We start from the raw sequence: 23,390 nt of genomic DNA, 5'->3' as shown, positions 1-23,390 counted from the left end.
TACTCATAGGGCTTGTTCTCCAGACCCTTGATCATTTTAGTCGCCCTCCTCTGGACACATTCCAGCTTGTCAGTATCTCTCTTGAATTGTGGTGCCCAGAATTGGACACAATATTCCAGGTGTGGTCTAACCAGAGCAGAATAGAGGGGTAGCATTACTTCCCTAGATCTAGACACTATGCTCCTGTGCGAAAGCTGCTCTGTGTAGACTGAACCAAAAAGGCTCCTATTCCCTCCAAAACTCAAAAAGGGGGCGGGACCAGGGAACCTAACTATAATTGACAGGTGGCTTGCCCTATGATTGTAGCCAAAAGAAGCCACCTATCTGCAGAGTCCCTGAAACTTGGGACTATAACAAACATTCAATGCAAAGCAAACAAAATGGGAGCTTCTGGTACAGCTGTACCAGCACAGCGTGGAAGGGCCTCCAGTTCAAAGCAAATAATGTGGGATTTTAATGTATTGTCGAAGGCTTTCATGGCTGGAATCACTAGGTTCTTGTGGGTTTTTTCGGGCTATAGAGCCATGTTCTAGAGGCATTTCTCCTAACGTTTCACCTGCATCTATGGCAAGCATCCTCAGAGGTAGTGAGGTCTGTTGGAATTAGGACGATGGGTTTATATATCAGTGGAATGGCTGGGGTGGGGCAAGGAGCTCTTCCCTGCTGCAGCTAGGTGTGAATGTTTCAACTGATCACCTTCATTAGCATTTGAAGGCCTGGGATTTTATTCAACTGTGTGGAAGGGGCCCATGTTAATTGGTGGCAGTTCCCTTGACTCCAGCCCTCCACCTGTTTGGGCCTCCAACTCCCAGAATTCCTGACCATTGAAGAAGCTTACAAGGGCTTCTGGGAGTTGGAGGCGTAAACAGCTGGAAGGCACAGGAAGGCGCCTACTTTGGCGCCTTTTTTTCTTATTCCCTGTCAGGCCTTTCCCTCAGAATCAGGAGCCGGCTGTTGATTGGTCGGAGGGCGGGGAAGGGGCGGGGCCGCGCTCTTCGCCCCGTTTTGGCCTTTAGGGAAGGAAGGAAGGAAGGAAGGAGGGGAAGGAGGCATGGCGCCCAGCGAGGAGGACGGGAACGGCTCGGCGGAGGAGAAAGAGAACGGGAAGAAGGCGGCGCGGCGGGGAAGCGCCGTCACGACGGCTTGGCTTATTTTCTATAACATCACCATGACGGCCGGGTGAGTGAGGGAGGGAGAGAGAGAGAGATGGGAAGGAGGAGGAATGGAGTGCAGGCCCCTCACGCCCACAGAGCTCTCCTTCTTCCCTTCCCCAGGGCCAGGACCAGGGAGTTTGGGGAGGGGGAGGCGCCCCAGTCGGTTCCCGACTGGGTCGCCTCCCCCTCCCCAAACTCCCTGGTCCTGGCCCTGGGGAAGGGAAGAAGGAGGGAGAATGGGAGGAGGGGGCTGAGCCTTGGCCGGGCGGGCATGCCCTAATACGGTGCAACACGCGGCGCTGCCCCAGCCAGAGGCCAGCACGTCATCCCTGGAGCCCGGCGGAGAGGTTAAGTATAGACCCAGGGCCGGAATGCTAGACTTGCTTCCTCGGCAGAAAAAAGGGGGCCGCTCGCCGCAGCCCTCCGCCCCCTTCTCCCTCCCTCTCTCCCTCCTTCTCTCCCGCTTCTACTGTACGAGAGGAGGAGGAGGAGGTGTTCGGGCCAAAGGAGCACCTGCTTGCTCTTCGCCACAGACGCAATCCGAGCCGAGAGCGGAGAGGGGGGGAATCTGGATTAGAGCCTCCAATTAAGACTGGCGAGGAGATTGTCCCTGCAATAGGCTTGGGCTTGGAGTATAGTTAATTCATGGACAAACTGGAGCATTGCAGTGCACCCAAATACCTGGGAGTCACTCTGGACCGTGCTCTGACCTACAAGAAACATCAAGCAAAAAGTGGGTGCTAGAAACAATATCATACGGGATCAGGATTAGAGCCTCCAATTAAGACTGGCAAGGAGATTGTTCCTGCAATAGGCTTGGCCCTGGAGTATAGTTAATTCATGGACAAACTGGAGCATTGCAGCGCACCCCAAATACCTGGGAGTCACTCTGGACCGTGCTCTGACCTACAAGAAAAATCAAGCAAAAAGTGGGTGCTAGAAACAATATCATACGAAAGCTGACTGGTGCAACCTGGGGATCACAACCAGATACAGTGAAGACATCTGCCCTTGTGCTCTGCTACTCTGCTGCTGAGTATGCATGCCCAGTGTGGAACACATCTCACCATACTAAAACAGTGGATGTGTCTCTTAATGAGACATGCCGCATTATCACGGGGTGTCTGCGCACTACACCACTGGAGAAATTACACTGTCTAGCCTAGGGATCCTCAAACTTTTTAAACAGAGGGCCAGGTCACTGTCCCTCAAACTGTTGGAGGGCTGGATTATAATTTGAAAAAATAATGAATGAATTCCTATGCACACCATACATATCTTATTTGTAGTGGGAAAAAACACTTAAAAACAATAGTGGGTGCTAGAAACAATATCATACGAAAGCTGACTGGCACAACCTGGGGATCACAACCAGATACAGTGAAGACATCTGCCCTTGTGCTGTGCTACTCCGCTGCTGAGTATGCATGCCCAGTGTGGAACACATCTCACCACGCTAAAACAGTGGATGTGGCTCTTAATGAGACATGCCACATTATCATGGGGTGTCTGCGCCCTACACCACTGGAGAAATTACACTGTCTAGCCCAGGGATCCTCAAACTTTTTAAACAGAGGGCCAGGTCACTGTCCCTCAAACTGTTGGAGGGCGGGATTATAATTTGAAAAAAAAAATGAATGAATTCCTATGCACACCATACATATCTTATATGTAGTGGGGAAAACACTTAAAAACAATACAATAATTGAAATGAAGAACAATTTTAACAAATGTAAACTTATTAGTATTTCAGTGGGAAGTGTGGGCCTGCTTTTGGCTAATGAGATAGGATTCTTCTTGTTGTTGTGTGCTTTCAAGTCGTTTCAGGCTTAGGCTGACCCTGAATGAGGGCCGGGTAAATGACCTTGGAGGGCCGTATCCGGCCCCCGGGCCTTAGTTTGAGGACCCCTGATCTAGCCGGTATTGCACCACCTGACATCCGCCGGGAAGTGGCAGCCAATAGTGAAAGGACCAAGGCAGAGACATCTCCAGCTCATCCCGTTTGAATATCAGCCAGCACATCAACGACTTAAATCCAGACATAGTTTTCTAAGATCTACAGATACACTAGCTGGAACACCTCAGCAAGCGAGAATCCAAAAGTGGCAGGCCCAAACCCAGCACCTCAATTCATGGGTGATACCAGATGAGAGACTCCCCCCTGGGCACACAGAAGACTGGGCGACTTGGAAGGCACTGAACAGACTGCACTCTGGCACCACGAGATGCAGAGCCAGTCTTAAGAAATGGGGCTACAGGGTGGAATCCTCGGCATGCGAGTGCGGAGAAGAACAAACCACTGACCACCTGCTGGAATGCACCCTGAGCCCTGCCACATGCACAATGGAGGACCTTCTTGCGGCAACCCCAGAGGCACTCCAAGTGGCCAGATACTGGTCAAAGGACATTTAACCAAATACCAAATTTGCAAAATCTGTGTGTGTGTGTTTTTTTTCCTTTTTCTTTTTAATCTCTGTGTTTGTTTTGCTCTGTTAGAATTGTAATACAATGGTTGCTGATGACACGATAAATAAATAAGCAGCCTACTGGCTCTTATGAGTTATTGTAGGAATTGAAGTCCAAAACACCTGGAAGGCTTTGCCAAGTTTTCCATGCTTGCTTTAAAGGATTTAGGCTTCTGATTTAAAACTTCCAGACTTCACTATACTCCGAGGAAGAATATTACACTATCAAACAGCCCTTTTTAATCAGGAATTCTTCCCAATGAGTGGAAAGAATTTCTTTTCCTGTTGTTGTTGTTCATTCGTTCAGTCGTCTCCGACTCTTCGTGACCTCATGGACCAGCCCACGCCAGAGCTCCCTGTCGGCCGTCACCACCCCCAGCTCCTTCAAGGTCAGTCCAGTCACTTCAAGGATGCCATCCATCCATCTTGCCCTTGGTCGGCCTCTCTTCCTTTTGCCTTCCACTTTCCCAAGCATAGTTGTCTTCTCTAGGCTTTGCTGTCTCCTCATGATGTGGCCAAAGTACTTCAACTTTGTCTCTAGTATCCTTCCCTCCAGTGAGCAGTCGGGCTTTATTTCCTGGAGGATGGACTGGTTGGATCTTCTCGCAGTCCAAGGCACTTTCAGCACTTTCCTCCAACACCACGGCTCAAAAGCATCGATCTTCCTTCGCTCAGCCTTCCCTAAGGTCCAGCTCTCACATCCGTAGGTGACTACAGGGAATACCATGGCTTTGACTAGGCGGATCTTTGTTACCAGTCTGATGTCTCTACTCTTTATTATATTATTGAGATTGGACATTGCTCTCCTCCCAAGAAGTAAGCGTCTTCTGATTTCCTGGCCACAGTCTGCATCTGCAGTAATCTTTGCACCTAGAAATACAAAGTCTGTCACGGCCTCCACATTTTCTTTTCCTGTAGTTTCATGTAAAAAAAAAATCCAAATTATATGTTTGTATGTCAAAAACTGGCATTGAATGTTTGCCATATATGTGTACACTGTAATCCGCCCTGAGTCCCCTGCAGGGTGAGAAGGGCAGAATATAAAAGCTGTAAACAAACAAACAAATAAATAACAAATAAATAAATAAATTTTCATCACCTTGAAGCTGTCAGAACTCACACTCTGAATCCTAAGATTCAGACGAAGGGGAAGAGATAGATGGGCAGAAATCTTCAGCTTCTGATAACAATGGTCTCTGAGGCTGGGACAAGGGGTACTTCCTAGCAGGAGGTTTTCATCACTGAAGACCCATAACCATCATTCATCGAGTCATGCAGAGCCAAAGAGAAGTTGCATCATTCCTAGCAGTTGTTCAGGAGGATATACTCATTAGGCACCTGGTGTCTTGAAACAGCTGTGTGTAAATTGTTCAGCTCCTCCTGGCAGCTTTGTTGCTGTCAGTCATCGCAACTAGCAGTACTATTTGGTGTTCATATTTTCCAAGCCTTGAACTGCCTGTAATTTACAACTTTTTGTTGTCTTTTTGACTTTTGTACCTACTTCTGCACCTACTGCTTCTCCCTTAATTCTGTGACTAATGTGCAGTGTATTAATTGCTCAATAGCTCTTATACTCCAGCCAGCTGGTTCTTGGGTCACTTACTGACTGGAACATAAGAACCCCCTTGTCCACTCCCCAATATTTTCCAATTGAAATAATGAAATAAATTATTTTGCCTCTGATGATGATGATGATGATGATGATAATAATAATAATAATACATCACACAGTCCTAGATGCTTGGGAAGTGTTTGACTTGTGATTTTTTGATACGAAATCCAGCCTATAGATCTCGTTTGCTGTGTCATACTGTGCTTTTGTGTCAATAATAATAATAATAAGAATCTTATGTATTATCTATCTCTCCTGATGGCTGGAGGCTGGGTACAACAAAGTCAAAACACATTAACATAAAATACATACAATGTTTTATGTAAATAACCCAAAATGATTTCTAGGGGTCCAAGAACACCCCCAAACATGGCGAGAATGCTTTCATGTCCTCTAGCCATCATTTGGGGGGCAAATTCATTTGATTTTTATAATGGGAGAAATCTAACTAGAAAAATCTCCCAGCTTGCATATTGAATTAGTCCAAGTCCTCATTGGTCTGATGCACTGACATACACTAAATGCCTAATGCAATGACTTCCTCTTTTTGCTGCTGCCTCTATGGTCTCATTCCATATTGTGCTCCACACTCCCAAGTGTTGTGATGTGTGTAGGTTACCCAAATGGCAGCAGTACAGCTGGAAATTTTAGGGTCCTTGTGCCCATGGAGGGAAGACCAATAAGAAGGGGTGGATGAAGGCATATTGACCTGAGCATGGATCTTTGCAAACGCTGCAAGACCTAGCATTTTCCCCACAATACTACTCTGTAATGCCAAACCTGCTAAACTCCAAAACCGCAACAACAAAAGCAGTGCAATGACAAGATTCTTGTTCTATAGAAATATGTTAGTTGCCAGCTTTCCATGGGAAACCCATATGTCTTTTTTTCAGTTCTTGTTTTGTTTAGGGGAGTGTTATGTGACTTGTGGAGGGTGCTGGAGATAGAAAATTGATCTTGCAAGCTTGCCCACTCTTTCTCTAGTGTGAAGTGATAATCCCAGAAGTTATAAAATCTACAGCTGGTAGTATAGAATTATCTTTCTAAGTTTTTATTCCGTATTTTAGAGGAAATAATTAGTCAAACCACTTCTGAATATTTATTGCCTGCAGTAACCCTATGAAACCTGCTTTCAGGTTGTGCCCATCTACATACATGCTACACAGTGATTTAAGAATTGCTGTCTTAATATGTAAAAACCCCAGGCACATCTTCCTCATTTGGCTCTAAGACACTCCTTCATGATAAACAGCCAAATTGTTGCCAAAGATTTCTGAGGCTTCTGATAGGCTCATTGTCTTTATCAAAGGCCGAGGAACTGTTATCAGTATCAATTTTATACAGCGCATTTAAATCTGAAATACTCACATTTTCCTCCCGGAATAATTCATCTATCTTGAGTTGTTTGGAGGCCTTGTAGTATCTAATTGTCTCTGGGCTTGTCCTAGTGCATTTTTTGATCTTCATTATAAAAAGAAAGAAGGAACAACAAAGATATCGGAGCCTATTAAAACACCTTCTATTGTGCCAGTGCCATCTTGCCTCCTGTTGCATTGCTTGGTATTTTATAATTGAGCTTATATGTACTGACTCGTTTGTTCTCTATGTGAAAGACTTACAGTCTAAGCACTAAATAAAATTGAATTATTATAATACGTAAAACCCAAAATTCTATTTTGTGCTTTCTACTGAAAGATCAAATGAGATCATTTTGGCTATGGTAGAGATTGGGAGAAGGTGGCCCTTCAAATGCTGGCGAAGTCTCCACCATCTCTAGTCAGTCTCACCTTTGGAGCCCCCGGTGGCCCTGTACGGGCAGGACTGCTGACCAAAAGATCGTTGGTTCGAATCCAGTGAGCAGGATGAGCTCCTGTCTGTCAACTCCAGCTTCTTATGCGGGGACATGAGAGAAGCCTCCCACAGGATGATAAAACATCCAGTTGTCCCCTGGACAACGTCCTTACAGATGGCCAATTCTCTCACAGCAGAAGCGACTTGCAGTTTCTCAAGTCATTCCTGAAGAAAAAAAGCTTTTGGTGGGAAATTGAGCTGCAGTCCAGTCGCATCAGGAGAGGCACAGTGTTGCCTACCCTTGCTTGTGAAGGTGTTGATAGGTGCTGGAAAAACCTTATTCCCATAAAAGAGTGAAAAGTAGCCAGAGGTGATGGGTTGGTGTCTTGAGTTTTGTCAACTTTTGATGTTTGCGTTGATATTCGGAAGCGGAATCTTTATTTAAAGCACTGGGAAATGAAAATTTTCTTCATGGTGGATCTCCATGACTATGCTTTGTGTAGGGTGATGACAAGAGCAAGGATCAGGATTTTGAAGCCTTCCAGAAGTTGACCATAACTTCCAACATCTCTCCCTAATGTTCATTAGCGATTCTGGTAGTTGTCCTTAAAATCTAGAAAACATCGTAATTCCTCCTTCTGAGCATTTTCTTCCCAAGTTATCCCTGGTAGAGAAGAAAGTTGTAAGCTGCTTTGGGTCTCAATCCTGGAAGAGAAAACCAATGTGGTGGTGGCAGTGGCATTGATGATGATTCTTTAAAGGCAGGTTTGGGCAGCTGATTTTGTTGATATTTAGACAATGATGTTGTACTGCAATACCCAACAGCCCTACCTATTTTAGCTCATGCTTTGGAATACTGGGAATTGGAGTCCAACAGCATATGAAGAGCTACATGATTTCAACTCCAGGTTTTTATATAGGCAGCTGGAGGAAATAAACCTTTGTATCTATGTGTATATTGTCCTATTTTTAAATCCCAGTTAGAAGGTTATTTCTCAGCCGGCATGAATGATTTCTGGTAGCCCTTGGTTCATGATTACTCAGGCCAGGCTTCATCTAGTCAAAAATATTCCTGGTATTTCAAATAGCTGAAATAAGCATTAATAGTAGAATTGAGTTGACTTTATTTGACTAATGTTATATTCTGGCACACCATATGATGCATTACACCACCTTGTCATGAGCCTCTGAATTCTGTGATTGTTTATTTCAGGGGATAATTGGGTGAAAGTTAAAGAGATATAAAACAGACTTGTTATGTTGGACTTTAGTTAATAAATAGGACAGGAAACCCACTGATCCGAAAGTACCATTGAATATGTATTTAATATACTAGTATGTATGCAGTCAGGCCTGTAGCGAGGGGGTGGTTTTAGGGGTTCAAACCCTCCCCAAAATGTTTCAGATTTTTTTAAAAAACCTGGTTTACTCATGAATTTTAACTGGTTAACCAAATCCCCATGCAAAGTCTATGAGATGCAAAAAATTAAGAGTCCCTCCAGAACTGTAAGCACTATCTCAAGCAAATATTGACAATTTATTCACACTGTCATTACTTGCAGCAATAGCCAATGTAGTGAAGCAACCAAGTTGGGTGTGTGTGTGTTGAAGGCCAGACTTGGTGGAGGTGGTTGACAGGGGCAGAGCTGCAGGCTAGTGAAGGCTGCTCTGCCCTCTGCTGTGCTCTTTGCTTCAGCGTGAGCTAGGAGGCAGGTTTCAACCCTTCCCCCCAAAAAAATTTTCAACCCCCCCCCCCCCAAATTTTCACACACACCCCCGCCGAAATTGTCAACCCTCCCCGAAAAAATTTTCTGGCTACAGCCCTGTATGCAGTAGATGTTTTTCTGGTGCCAAGGAAAAACTATTTCAGTTAATTTCTTGAGTGAGATCATTGCTTAGTAATCTGTCTTCAGCTTTGGTTGCAAGGAAGTTGAAATACTTGGGATTGCTTGCTTTTCTGTGGACAGACATAATAGTGCAAGTAATTTCCGTGCTTGAAATATAATCAAAACTATTTGCTAGTTCCCAAAGTTTAAAAACCTTCTAAAGCCCAGGGGCCCCGATTCCTTCATTTTTCCTTTGCTTCCTGGTGCAACTGACTCCTGAAATGCAATTGCATCGTCCTATTGCATTGCACACTCAACCCTGCATGGATACGTTGGATCTGGTGCTGGGTAGGTTTCTGTAGCCCTCTGCTTGAAATGGAGCCCTTCGTTACCTGTCTGTAAAGGGCTCCGTTTCAAGTGGAGCATGCACAGCAGGTGAGATGAGAGAGCAAGGGTATTTATTTGACAAGTTGGCATGATTTATTCAGGAAATGGCTCTCTTGAGCCCCCTCTGCTCTGGTGTCCTTTTTCAGTACTTTCCATTTTCAGTCTTAGTACAGCCTCTTCATGGATGTGGTATTAAGGGTGCACCTACACTGTAAAATTAAGGCGGTTTGACACCACTTTGACTGCCATGGCTCAATGCTTTGGAATTCTGCAATTCCTTAACTTTCTCCACCAAAGAGTTCTAGTGCCTCACCAAACTACAAATCCCACAATTTCATAGCATTGAGCCATAATAATTAAAGTGATGTCAAACTGCATTCATTCCACAGTGTAAATACATCCTAAATTTTATAGGCAATATTAAATATGGTAAACATTTTGGGTGTGAAGTATTGTTGGTGTGAAATATATATAAAAGTAGTTCACTCAAAATATGAAGTGTGTGTTTTTTGAATAAATATATTCTTTTCTCTTTGTCTAGGTGGCTGGTGTTGGCTATCGCCATGGCACGGTTTTACATGGAAAAAGGCACATACAAAGGCTTATATAAAAGCATCCAAAAGACACTTAAATTTTTCCAGACTTTTGCTTTACTTGAGGTAAGCTTTTAAGGAATTAATCTTTCTCATAGGAAAGGGAATGTTTAGAATTTTTAAAGTGCATAGTCCTCTTTGTTGTCATGACCAGTCTTCGGATTTCAGTGAAAATGAATTATTCTTGCTAGTTAATAACTTAATGGCTTTGATGTGAATGAAGCCAGTTTTGAATTGGAGAGCAGAATGTACTTTTCAGTTCAGAGGCACCAAAACAGCCAAGAGCTACATGATCCCCACCTGTAGCACAGAGGTTAATTACGTTTTGGGTGACATATTCCCTGAATATTCCAGCTACCATGGCCAATAGATATGCTGGCTAGGGCATTTTGGGGCCTGTTATCTAAAACAAAATCCAACATTCCAAGTTCTACATGCATTTACCAAGAAATAATCAATTTCTGAGCCATCATGGTTGAGCAAACTGTAATTGCGGTTTGTATATGCATCTTGTAGAAGTACTTGTTTTGTATCAATTGTACCTCAACACATGTGTCATAGTGCAGCATACTTGGCAGTAGCTCTATATCTTCCTATTGGTCATAACACCAAACAAAATAGGATTGCTAAGTATTTGTTAGGGTTTTTTTAAAAAAAAAAAAGAAAAGAAAAGAAAAGGAGTATAGCCAGGTCTCCACTTCTGTGGAGTTGACTATTATTGGTTTGGTTAAAATATTCTCTCTAGGGGTCCAGTTTTTTCAGTTTGCATGGAACTTGGTCTCCAGTGCAGTTTTTTGGTTAGCATCCTGCAGAAATTGACCAGAATCATGTTGGAAAACCTAGAGATGATAATAATAATAATAATAACAACAACAACAACAACAACAACAATATTTAAAATGTGTTTTTTAACTTTTCCATGGGTTTTTTAACTTTTCCATTCTTGTGCCTCAGCGAATGGAGGGCTGTAGTAACACCTCTGCAAATATTTCAGAGCTTCACTTAAGATTTAGAAGATCCACACAGTTGACTTTGTTTGCTTACAAATCACCAGCCTAAAATAGTTGTAATATTTGTAGATCACCTATAATACAGATTAAACATCCATGAAGCAGTAGAAGGCAAACATGAAAACTCTTGCTGAAACAAAAACCAGATAGTCTTAAAGATGCTACAACGTTCTTTTCTGTCCTCCCCCTCGTTTCCTCCTCTTTTTAGGGCAGTGGTTCTCAAACTGCGGTTCCCAGATGTTTTTGGCCTTCAACTCCCAGAAATCCTAACAGCTGGTAAACTGGCTGAGATTTCTGGGAGTTGTAGGCCAAAAACATCTGGGGACTCCAGGTTGAGAACCATTGTTCTAGGGGAAGGCAGTATGTGTCATCTTGTCCATTTCATACTTGCTCCAGCTTCTTGAACATTCTTGGAGCACATATAACACTGGTAGCTTTGATGTACAATGTTTGTGCTACAGTACTGTTAGCTTAAGAAATGCTGTTCTTTAAATTTTAAGCCACTTTCAGATGTTTTTGTCTGCATAATTAAATAGCATGCAAATGGCAAAGCCAATCATTTTATTATATTTATATGCAGGACTGTACATTTTTTTTTCATGTCAGGAGCAATTGGGGAAACTGCAAGTCGCTTCTGTTGTGAGAGAATTGTCTGTCTGCAAGGACGTTGCCCAGGGGACACGTGGATTTTTTACCATCCTGAGGAAGGCTTCTCTCATGTCCCCACATGGGAAGCTGGTGCTGACATATGGGAGCTCACCTGGCTATTTGGATGCGAACTGCCAACCTTTTGCTCAGCAGTCCTGCCGGCACAAGGGTTTAACCCATTGTGCTACAGGGGGCTCAAGACTGTCAATTGATGGTGCTCTATAAATACACAAATAGATGCTATCTGCATCATATTTAAACTCCCAATGTCTGTGGGAGAATTTATAGTACTATATCTTTCCATATGCACTTGATTTACAAGAAAATGAATCCTTTAGGGCAGCAGTGAAGAACCTGTTGCCCTCCAGACATTCTTGGGCCACAGCTACCATCATTCTTGAGTATTGGTTGTCTTGGCAGTAGAAGAATAGAATTGGAAGATGACAGTTTCACTGTCTCTGTTACAAGATAGAAACATTTCTTAGTCTTTAGAATGCCAGACAAAGAATTTAAATAGCATTATCCTTGGTTCAGCTACCAGTTATGCAGTGCCCTTTTCCATAGTTATAATCTTTTCCATAAGTGATGTAAGAAGCTGTTTGTTTGCTGGGCTTGAACACCATGGCTGGATTGGCATATACCATATGATTACAGATATCTAACAAAACTTCTGAAAAACATATCAAGATGCATAGTACTTTGTTTGTAATCACTACTTACAAGGTATTAATAGTATAGCATAGTTTCCATAGCCTATTGTTCTATTTCAGATTAACAGTAATGGCTTGGGGATATCAAATTTACTTCACAAACTATAATTTGTTTCCTCAGATGTTCGATGGTTCAATGGTTATATGGAGTGTATATGTTGTGGGAATGTGATTAGTGTGAAATGGGGTGCAGTGAACAATAGTGTTACTCACATTGGTCATACATGTTTAAATGTGGTAAGCATAAATTACCCTTTCAAATGTTTATTCCTACTTAATAGTTGGGATATTTATAGGATCAACTTTTAAGTGACTTATAATGTATACCATTTTATTTGTTGTGCCAGCGATTCTTCTAATTTTGTGCCAAAGTGGCTAGTCCTGTATGTGAAGTATCTCAACTTGTGCAGGTGAAAGTTGTTTGTTATGCCTTGGGCAGCGAATTGTCTTAGGTAAAGGCTGTCCTTATCATAAACCCATTTTAAATACTAGACTTTTAACACATGCACTCTTGCTCTGTTTAAATTTGCAGATAATCCACTGTGCAGCTGGTGAGTCTTTGTTTCAGTTTCTCAATTAATTAAGCACAACCCCTGCCCTATGGACAAAGATGACATGTTTCTCTTTTTAAGGAGTAGTGCACACTTCGGTGCTTGTGACTGGGGTCCAAGTGTGTTCCAGGATCTTCATGGTGTGGTTTATTACACATAGTATTAAGCAGGTAAGCACTAGGGAAAACATTTGCCTTTCAATTTGTATATATCAGGGAGGAACAATGTGTAACTTCCATATGTTGTTGGACTACAATTCTTACAGTCCCTTATCATTGGCTTCATTCCCTAAGGGTCATGGAAGTTGGGTACGGCAATGTCTGGAGAACCAAATGTTCCCTATTCCTGTGTTCTTATAGTGATACTTTCAGTGACAAGTCATCGTGTTTTTCAGAGTAGAACCATCTTCAGTAGGGTTAACTCTCAGGAGGATTGTAATTGCAGACAGAACTTTAAAAGTTCTCCATTTGCATTTGCCTTACATGTGGGAGACAAGGGCTTAAACACCACCGGAGATGGATATCTGAGCTGTTTTGGCTTGCTGCCTGATTTGCTCTCTCTATGAAACAAGATCAAAGGCTGACACATCTCTTCGTCAGCCTATTCAGCTAAGATGCTGGCTGTTTCTGTTTCAGAGAGAACTTAAAATTAGCACATGTTGAATGGATTAAGTGGAAATAAGCCTAAGGTTGAACACATGTACAGATGTTTTTGTTAGTTTGCTTCAGTTCTTTTCACTTTCAGACTTTTACGCACTGTTTTTCCTAAAGTTGATACAGATTTCTCTAAGTTTCTGACATGCTGGTATCTGGAAGTAAACAGAGAAAGGAACCCAGTCCTGTTAATATTTGCCCCAAAACGAGTTCTGAGTTGAGTGGTTTTGGTTCCCAAGTAAAAGTAGACATTTTATGCCTTTCTTCAGAAGTATCTCCCTCAATATCATTTGACTTATTAGATTATGAAAAGTTTTGGGCCAAGTCCAGTACTTGATTTAATGGTGAATATACAATCAACTTTAATGAGGTTAGATCCAAGTTTAATCATACCTTCAGCAGATCGGATGAGCTCAGTAAACATTCTGCCACGCACCCTGAACATACATAGTACTTGATTTTAGAAGCTAAGCAAGATCAGGCCTGATTAGTTCTTGGATTAGAAACTACTATAAATGCCAAAGATCGCTAGGCAGTGCTAGAAAAGAATTGTATGTGAAACCCTTAAATTTTTCTTCAAGTCAAATTTGACAATACAGAGCTAGTTGTTGTTTGGTTTCAAGTCATTTCCGGCTTATAGTGACTCTAAGGTGAACCTATCATGAGGTTTTCTGGGACCGGGAGTGTGTAACCAGCCCAAGGTCACACAGTGGGTTTTCATGTCTGAGCAGGGATTTGAACGCTGGTCTCCACTGTCATCCTCCAATACTCAAACCATTACATCATGCTGGCTGTCATATTTAAGCTGTTGATATTCACTATATGAATGAGTCCCCTGTGTGTGTGCCTTCAGGTTGCCTGCCAACTTACAGTGACCTCATGAATTTCATAACGCTTTTTATTCACATATATTTGAGAGCAGATTATGTGTGTATGTCAGTGCATTCTGATGCATCTTTAAAAAAAAAAAACAACCAGAGCCATTGAGCTATATCACCAGTAGATGGCACTTAGCCATCTCTTATATGAAACAATACTTAGAAAATTCTCCAATCCTGTTTTTTCCCCTGCAAAAGTATTTGAAACATCTTTAGCAGGGGAAGGTCTTTTTTGTATAATTCTCTGTGACCTCTTTTTAGCACATTTTTATGTTGTATCATCTGCTCAGAAGAATGTACATTTCCCTCCAAGTTAAAATACTGGAAATTTCTTTTATGGCATAAGTAAAAATGGCTCTAGGAGAGGCAAGAATGAATCCATGCCTCCATTGACACTCCGTGAGTAAATAAAACCAGAGAAAGCAGGAGTGAGTTGGAGGACATACGATTTGAAGGGTGAAAAATGAGAGCCTATCCAGTAGATCAAAAATCTCAAAGCAACACATTTTTATTGACACCACCAAAAGCATTATAAAGAAAGCATTCTTATGAGTTTAAAATAATTAGAGAAAGCTGGACCTTGAGCACAGAAGAAACACAATAAAACAGGATGGAAAAATATTGTTGTGTGTGATGAAACCCCAAACTCAGCAGGTAATAGAATAGGAGAAGTGTTATACAATCCTAATTAGGTTAGACTGTTTTTTCCTTGAAAAAGTATTATTTTAAAAACATAAAGGCCAAACACATGTGCCTTTACACTAATAGCAATACACAGGTCCATTTGAAATCCAAGTGTCTGCCCTATTTGTAAGAGAAAAGATACACAAAGATCCTCATGACAAAAATAGATTTAATTTATTTAAGTTAAATCTATTTTTGTCATGAGGATCTCTGTGTGTCTTTTCTCTTACAAGTAGGACAGCCACTTGGATTTCAAAGCCAATTCATGGGGCAAAGAGTTTAGCACATTTCCACCCTTACTCTAAATATTACCCCAATTAAATTCTAATTGCATTGATAATTCAATTTAATTGGAACATTGTTGATGTGTTTCCTCTATCCTGCACAGCTGGGTTGAGAAACATTTGGCCTTCCAAATGTTGATGAATTCTCCCATCATCTCTCTCCACTGACCAATTTTTCTAAGGCTTATGGGATGTGAAATTCAACATATTTCACAGCCCTGTTATAATCTAGGTTTCATGCTTATTCTACACATGTTTAGCCAACTGTGAAGGTTTCAATCTGATCAAAGCTGGACTTCTCATTAAACTGATTCCATGCAGTCCGTCTTATCTATGTGATACTGAGCATAGCTGTTGTCTGTCCTTGTTTGTTTTTTAGTACTTAATAATTATAACAAAGCAGGATAGCCCCTGCCTGTTTTTCATTATACTAATCTCTATTAAAATCACATATCTGTGCTACTATACACAGATATGGATATGGTTTTTAGCAAATGGGTATATGTCATTGTTCACATGCTTCCCATTGTGTGCTGAAAGAGGAATTCTTTGCCCATTGGTAGAGAGAGTAAACAGAGATAGAATATCAGTATGGGTGGTTTTTTTTTTCTTCTGTGGCCATTTCAAATTTGCTTGTATAAATGGCCTAGCCATTTAGTAAAGGACAGCTATATATTTCTTCTTGCTTTCCTCTTTATCTTAGGCTCTGTCTACACTGCCATACAATCCAGTTTCTGAATTCAGATTATCTGCTTTGAACTGGATTATATGGCCGTGTAGACTCAATCCAGTTTAGAGCAGATAGTCTGGATTCAGAAACCGGATTATGTGTCAGTATAGATCCAGCCTTAGTTAGACTGAAAGGTGATGCCTTTCTTCTTTTGTTCTCCTTCTCCCTTCCTGCTTTTTGGTCTGTATTGTGTGTATGAACTGGCTAATATTATTCCATTTCTGTTCAGTCTTCCACTTCAGTGTTTTCTAAATAATGCATTCTTTAAGAAAAAGGTGTATGGGTGTGCTATCTGTTTATGTCTTTCCAAATTGTATTGCCATTTTAAGGATGCAGCAGTTATTGGTTCTTTATACTTCTACAGATCCAGAATGAGGACAGCGTTATTCTTTTTCTGGTCGTATGGACTGTGACAGAGATTACTCGATATTCCTTCTACACATTCAATATGCTTAACCACTTACCATACTTCATAAAATGGGCCAGGTGGAGAATGCCTTGCAGTTTAGTTTCTCATTGTTTTGTGCATGCCCCTTTCTTGCATGCCATTCCAACAAAGAATTACTCAGCTGTGAGAGCTTAGTTTGTGTGGATGATAACCGTGATTAGTTTTCACTGTAGTGTTTTAGTTTCATAGCTTTGGATATATTTTAAACAAAGAGTTTGCTGCTGACTATTCTAACCTATCCTGACATAATATTTGTGTTACTTATATTTTTACAATATAACCTGTGTCTCTTCCAAAAATTACATATTGAATAAAATACATAATGATTATTTATAGGTACTTTTTTAAATTCCCAGAACCATCTAGGGGACTGCATGTTCTTCATCCTTCAAGTGCAATGATTTTTACAAAGTTATATTGGCTGCTTATTTGCTTCCAAGGTGTTTTTCTTTAAAAACCCAAATGCACTTGGAGCACTTGTTTGAAAGAGCTACTACTATATCCTTATAGCAACTTCTCTGTGTATCACCATCTTTAGAGTTGTCTCTTCTCTAGATTGTTTCACGCAGGGAAATAAGTTTTGTAGGAACTATACAACATCACTTATTGGCAAAAATGTTGCTCTTATACATGTACCCGATTAAAAGTTGCTGTGTTTGGCCAGGTATTTTGAAGCATGTTGCTAGCTTCAGTTCTTCCTAATGTTCAGGTGGAATCTCCTTTCCTGTAGTTTGAAGCCATTATTCTGCAACCTAGTATCCAGGTCAGGAGAAAAAAAAAAGCCTGCTTCCTCCTCCCTATGACTTCCCCTCACATATTTGTACATGGCCATCATGTCTCCTCTCAGCTTTCTCTTCTGTGGGCGAAACATGCCCAGCTCTTTAAGCCACTCCTCATAGGACATGTTCTCCAGACCCTTGATCATTTTAGTCGCCCTTCTATGGACACATTCCAGCTTGTCAACATCTCTCTTAAACTGCAGTGCCCAGAATTGGAAACAATATTCCAGGTGCCATCTTTCAAAACTGTCCCATTTGATCTTAGAAAACTTTCAATTGTTTTCTATATTAGAATTTTCTTATTAGAGATGCCAGACATTGAAGCTGGGATCTGTGGTATGAAAAGCAGGTGTTATGCCACTCCCGCACAACATGAGAATACTACAGAACAAGGAAATAACTCTATAATGAATGTTTCTCCCATGTGTATTTCTCTTAGATTCCGGAATTCAAGAGAATTAAATTAGCACATTCCCCTTCAGTGCATCAATCTTCACAAATTTCACACTGTACAATTTTCTGTTGGTTCAGGCTCTCTGATCTCCTGTGTTCGCTGTCAGAAATAAGCCTTGCTTGCATTTACTTAATAAAATTAATAGGGCTTAATAGAACTTAGCTTCACTCTATAGTGGTCCCCTGTGATTTGTTTCTGTTGTGCTTAAATCTTATTAATCAAGTTACTCCTTTTCTTCAAGCTATTACTCTTTCTTACTGCTTTTTGAAATCTATATTGTCCATTCTAGTTGACCTATGTATTCTCTAACTCAAACAGTTCTTGTGGGGGTTTCATGTTCCATAGCTTGCCATTTTAACTCTCATCTGTTTTGGGCATGGAATGTATATTATGCATGTCTTTCTGACCCTTGGAAGGAACTCGTGTTGACTTTCCCAGACTGAGCGCCAGTTCTTTATTAATTACTGCATTTGCATGGCTTTCTTTATAGAAAATGCTACAAAATATTATTGCTTCCCAATAAAAAATCTCCAATTTGTAATCTGACAAATGAAAGGAAGTTTCCCCCCAAAACCATCAGATTTCTAGACCAATATGTTTCATTGTTGAACTGTACCATGAACTCTCAAATTCCTATACATGCAGTCCCCAAATTGCGAACAAGATAGGTTCTGTAGGTTTGTTCTTATGTTGAATTTGTATGTATGTCAGAACAAATATATTTCTTAGTATGACTCCAACCTTTGTGTGTGTGTGTGTGTGTATATTTATTTATATATATATATATATAGAGAGAGAGAGAGAGAGCAAGCTTTGCATAAGGAAGGATAAACACCCCTGTGGTGTTTGTTTTACTGTCTGTGTCCCTGTTCAGAAGAATTCATCTCACTTATTGGCTTGTTGTGGAGTCACCTTTTCCCCATAATAACTCTTTCAGGAGTGACTCTAGGGGTGGATTTCTCTCACTTCCTCTTGTCTCACCCCCTTTCTTAATGAGTCATTTGTAAGTTGGATGTTTGTAACTCCGGGACTGTCTGTACTTGCATATTTCATAAATATGTTCCCAACATTCATTATAGGTACATCTTCAAATGTTGATTTAGAATGACATTCATTTTAGCTGGTGTTACCTTTGAAAAAAAGTCAAGCACAGATTTTTGCAGAAACATTTAAAGTGAACTAAATGAATACAGTGTTCATTGTTAGTTCAAGGATATACATTGTCAGATAACACCAGAAGCCTTGTGTAATAAATGACCATAATAATTGATGCACCTTCTCTTTTCTTAAAATATTCTGTCTTTAAAAGTTAAAAAACTAAAGTTGACAAAGTTTCCTTGTATCATGAAATTAAAGTTCTGAACGTACCCATAAAGTGAAGTTCAGTGTTATAACACATGGAAATATTCTTCTTGATTGTCAAATTAAATAATACTGATTGCAAAGAAAAAGCAAATAACACGCAAATGATGCTCCCACACCACTAGTTGGACTATAAATGCTACCTCTAAAAGGAGTGGTGATTAATGCCAGTCAACTAATTTCCCTCTTTGTTCCCTGCTTCTTTCCATTGCTGAAAACCGATTCAGGGTGCAAAAGTAATTTGTACTCAGTTAACTCAGCAGTGGGAAGAGAAGGGAAAGCAGTGCAACTTTGTCCTTTCCAATAGGCTTGGGGAAAAGCAAACTGCTACTTGGTTTTCTTATTAAAACCCTTACCATATGTTTTCATCTCTAAAATACTGTAAGATATGGTGAGACAATATAGACACGTATTGCTATCTACATTTGATGGATCAAATCAGGCATGTATTTTGTTCTCCTAACTCAGTGGTTCTCAACCTGTGGGTCCCCAGCTATTTTGACCTTCACCCCCCAGAAATCCTAACAGCTGGTATACTGACTGGGATTTCTGGGAGTTCTAGGCCAAAACACCTGGGGACCCAGAGATTGAGAACCACTGTCCTAGCTCATTACCTTGAACCTATACACCTCAAAGACAGGTTTTCAAGCCACACTAGTACATTAGGAATCACTGTTAGACATATGGGTATGCATGCTGAGCGATGCTATGCATGTTTTATTCAAGGAAATTCTGTTGAGGTTTATGGATCTTGTTAGCAAATAGTTATGCATAGGCTTTGAACATTAACCTGCCATGTTTTTTTGTGCTGCTCATGAAGAGTGCAAAAACACCAGCTCTTTGCAAAGAGAATTCTTAAAGCTATTTGTTTGGATTTTCTTCCAGGTACAATTTTTTCATCATCTTATATCCAGTAGGAGTTGTTGGTGAACTTCTAACTATTTATGCCGCCTTACCCTATGTGAAGAAGTCGGGCATTTTTTCAGTGAGACTTCCCAACAAGTATAACGTCTCTTTTGACTATTACTACTTCCTTCTCATCGTCATGGCCTCCTATATACCATGTAAATATCAATAGAAACTTTTGTTTTTACTTGTATGTCAGCTACACTAATATTTATATGACTTCATCACACTAGAGAATGAATCCACTTTACATCCGGTTTTTGCCTCCTGCAGAATTATGGGTTTTGTAGTTTAGTGAGGCTGTTAAAGGCTCCTCCCTAAACTACTAACCCCAGAATTCTACAGGAGGCAGCAACTGGATTTAAAGTGGATTCATTCTCTAGTGTGATGAGGTCCGTAGTAAAGTTTTGCATTCTATTTAATTGCTTTAAGGTAGATTGAGTCCATCACTCTGGGGTCAGTGATTAAGGGTAGGTAAATGTTCAGGATCTCCAGTTAAGTTGGATTTTAGACAGCAGAGCTGATAAGACTCTCTTAATGTACCTAAGATTGAGAACTGTAGCTCATAGACATTGGAATTAGTCCTCCACATTCACTGTGGGTTAGGGGTGTAGGACAACAGTGAAAGTGACAAACCATTAATAAAGACATTGCTATTTTGTTTACTAAAATAATACTCATTATTAAAGCTGCATCTCCTAGTTTTGATATATTTAACACAGTCTGTACTTCTTTTCTTCTTTAATAGTGTTTCCACAACTGTACTTTCACATGCTCCGTCAAAGAAGAAAAGTACTTCACGGTGAAGTGATTGTAGAAAAGGACGATTAAAACAGCCCTTGCCATCCATGGTGCTTTTCAGAGTAACAAACCAAATATGTAACAAGTTGCACAAGTCCAGATTTGACGTAATGGAGCAAGATTAACCAGTCCATGCAACCAACATAGGTCCTTAATTTTGCAATACCTATATTGCAAATAATGCAAATGCTCTAATTTTCTCATTTAACTTTTCAACTTTATATTTGTCTTCTGTGTTTCTCCCCTTTTCTTTTAAATAAATTATTTTGTTCCAATTACACATAGACAGACACACAAAAAGAAACGTTTGTTCATTGCACATCTTAGGACACTTTGGTCAGAATTTCTGTGGGGAGTCAAAGTAAATTGGGAAGCTATTCTGAAAATGGTTGTTCATTGATTTTCCATCATGATTCTAGTCTGAGCAGTGGCTGGGAGGGAGGTAACCAAGTCACTTCTGTACTTGACCATAGCAGGGACGTCTCAATTCTTTAACAAATTTTGTTATAGAAAGCTCCCAAACATTGGAATGGCATTTCAAGGGCAAGAAAGAAAGGTTGGTAATGGTGTCAAAAAGCATCTGAGTGCATGTGAAACATCTTACGTACCACTTTGGATCCTGGCCTGTATTTTTACTTTAAAAATTGGGCTATGGTTTACAGTATTTTTTCTCTCTCTGTTCCTAGCATTTAATGGGAATTCATAAAACGTGTCTTCATCTTTGTAATTTTTTTTAAAAAAAATACATTTACATTAAGTATGATAATTTCACTGATTGCATATAATTTGGATGGTTTTTAAAAGCATCTCCTTGAAAATAACAAACTGTGCTCTTTGTAAATTGGGGTGACACAATGCTATTTCAGTCCTAAATGCTTGAGCGACCTAAGAACCTTTTCTAGAAGCATTTGCCCATTTAAAGGAATTAGTTCATGGATATACACATCATATTCTTGAATCAGAGAATAATGTTTTAAAAGTTCATTGGTCCAAATAATTAAGATTATGTCCCCCTTTTTAAGGCAGCAGGTGAAACTTTGCATATGGGTAGAAAAGTTTATAGAGGGTAAATGGTTTGTCATCACATAGACAAAAGACATGATTGTTTTTTCATGTCAGGAGCGACTTGAGAAACTGCAAGTTGCTTCTGATGTGAGAGAATTGGCCATCTACAAGGGTGTTACCCAGGGGACATCCGGATGTTTTACCATCCTGTGGGAGGCTTTTCTCATGTCCCCACATGGGAAGCTGGAGCTGACAGACAGAAGCTCACCCCACTCCCCGAATTCGAACCAAGACAAGATGTGATGCATAAAATTGTGGTTTACTTCACTATGGAAGGGCTGTTTAATTATTGACTCATATATGTGTCAGTCCTGTTAAAATCTTTTCAGATAGGATCCCAGAAAGTAATTCAGCCTCAAGTGGCCTTTGGATTTTTCAAAAAGGAGCTTCCTTTTTGAAATGATTTTGATACTGCTCTTGCCCATGTTCCACACGATACTGTAAACCCATTGATGACTGTCCTCCATAAATTCACCTTTTAAAGGCACGTACTGTGTCATTGTGCCTTAATATAAAGCTGTGATCAGTAGAACCTGTGTAAAAGGAAAGGTAAATACATCATATATATGGGAGGTGGGTGGGCTTGAGCATCTCTTTTCACCATCTTCAATCTCCCATTCATCTTAAACTATGTGTCCAGAGACTCAGGGGAGAACATCTAAACTGTGAGAGCTGCTATTGGGGAGAGAGCTTGTCATGATGTGAAGTATTTTCTGCTTGTGCAACGAGGCTTTTAAATCCAGTGGTCTGAGGATTTGATTTGTTGTGAAAACTTTATTCAACAAAGTTTTCACAACATGTGCCCAAACAGTATATATGAAATTTTAGCTGAATATATGTGGAAGATACATTTTATTGTATTTTATTTCCCAAAAGCAGTTGTTGGATATTTTTTCTACAATAAAATGATCAAAGGTGCTCTAACCGTTTACTTCATAATATATATAGCTTCAAAATATAGTTAATATACAAACTCAACCATGCTGCATCACTTATATATTTGCAGTCATGGTTTAAACTTGACTTTTGTTTAAAGAGTTCCAACTATTCATTATAAAATATCCAGGCAGCTCTTTGATACATGTTTCTGAATTAGCACAGGGAAGAACTATATGGGGAAACTTGCTGTTTCTTTATGGTTAGTATAGTTTTCTTCTAGCCTTTCAACATGATTATATTCTATGCCTCATCCTGTAAGTCTTGTAGATCTAATTTGGGTCTGTTGGAACTGTTCTTTGAATACAAATATTTGATTCTTGTGTGTGCTGTTGTTAAATCTGAGGATGTTGTCTGGTAAACAAGTAAATATTGTAGGTATTTTTTACCATTTTGTACATCCAATATTAAACAATACAATTTCTTGCACTCATGATTTCCTGGTTTTCCACCGAAGAACCATGTGATATTCCTGGGTATATTTCTAAGAAGGAAAACACTTTAAGGTGATTTTACTGTGCTAATTCACATTGCAAATAAACGGTTAAACCCACACCCAAATGGTTTTATGGTTCTGCAGTTTCCAGTCACACAGCATAAGCGTATCTCCATACGGGACTGCTATCTGATCAGTTTCTGCAAGTGATAACTTCGTGTTATCAT

General features: G+C 40.3%; 1 protein-coding gene across 2 annotated transcripts; it reads left to right on the top strand.

Moving 5' to 3' along the window:
• Nucleotides 1-991: 991 nt before the first annotated feature.
• On the top strand, nucleotides 992-21,458 carry HACD1 (3-hydroxyacyl-CoA dehydratase 1). 2 transcript variants are annotated; one of them, XM_060782348.2, is made up of 7 exons: nucleotides 992-1,179; nucleotides 9,777-9,894; nucleotides 12,729-12,747; nucleotides 12,835-12,917; nucleotides 16,341-16,462; nucleotides 19,905-20,083; nucleotides 20,674-21,458. In XM_060782348.2, exons 1-7 carry the CDS (start codon nucleotides 1,052-1,054, stop codon nucleotides 20,754-20,756), a joined length of 732 nt encoding a protein of 243 aa, XP_060638331.1. In that variant the 5' UTR covers nucleotides 992-1,051; the 3' UTR covers nucleotides 20,757-21,458. The 2 variants fall into 2 exon arrangements, with proteins under 2 accessions (XP_060638331.1, XP_060638330.1); XM_060782347.2 differs by having other exon boundaries at nucleotides 993-1,179; nucleotides 12,829-12,917.
• The last annotated feature ends 1,932 nt before the right edge of the window (nucleotides 21,459-23,390 follow it).

The sequence above is a fragment of the Anolis sagrei genome, chromosome 6 (assembly GCF_037176765.1).
Source record: "Anolis sagrei isolate rAnoSag1 chromosome 6, rAnoSag1.mat, whole genome shotgun sequence".
In the NCBI taxonomy this organism is placed as follows: Eukaryota; Metazoa; Chordata; class Lepidosauria; order Squamata; family Dactyloidae; genus Anolis; species Anolis sagrei.
The sequence above is the reverse complement of the archived record's forward strand: the minus strand, read 5'-3'. Positions and strand labels throughout refer to the sequence as shown.

What these genes read in the sequence shown, in the direction of transcription:
- HACD1 (XM_060782347.2), top strand. Translation starts at nt 1,052, where the DNA reads ATGGCGCCCAGCGAGGAGGACGGGAACGGCTCGGCGGAGGAGAAAGAG. An exon ending in AACATCACCATGACGGCCGG is followed by an intron (nt 1,180 to 9,776) that starts GTGAGTGAGGGA and finishes CTCTTTGTCTAG; the next exon opens with GTGGCTGGTGTTGGCTATCG. An exon ending in CATGGCCTCCTATATACCAT is followed by an intron (nt 20,084 to 20,673) that starts GTAAATATCAAT and finishes CTTCTTTAATAG; the next exon opens with TGTTTCCACAACTGTACTTT.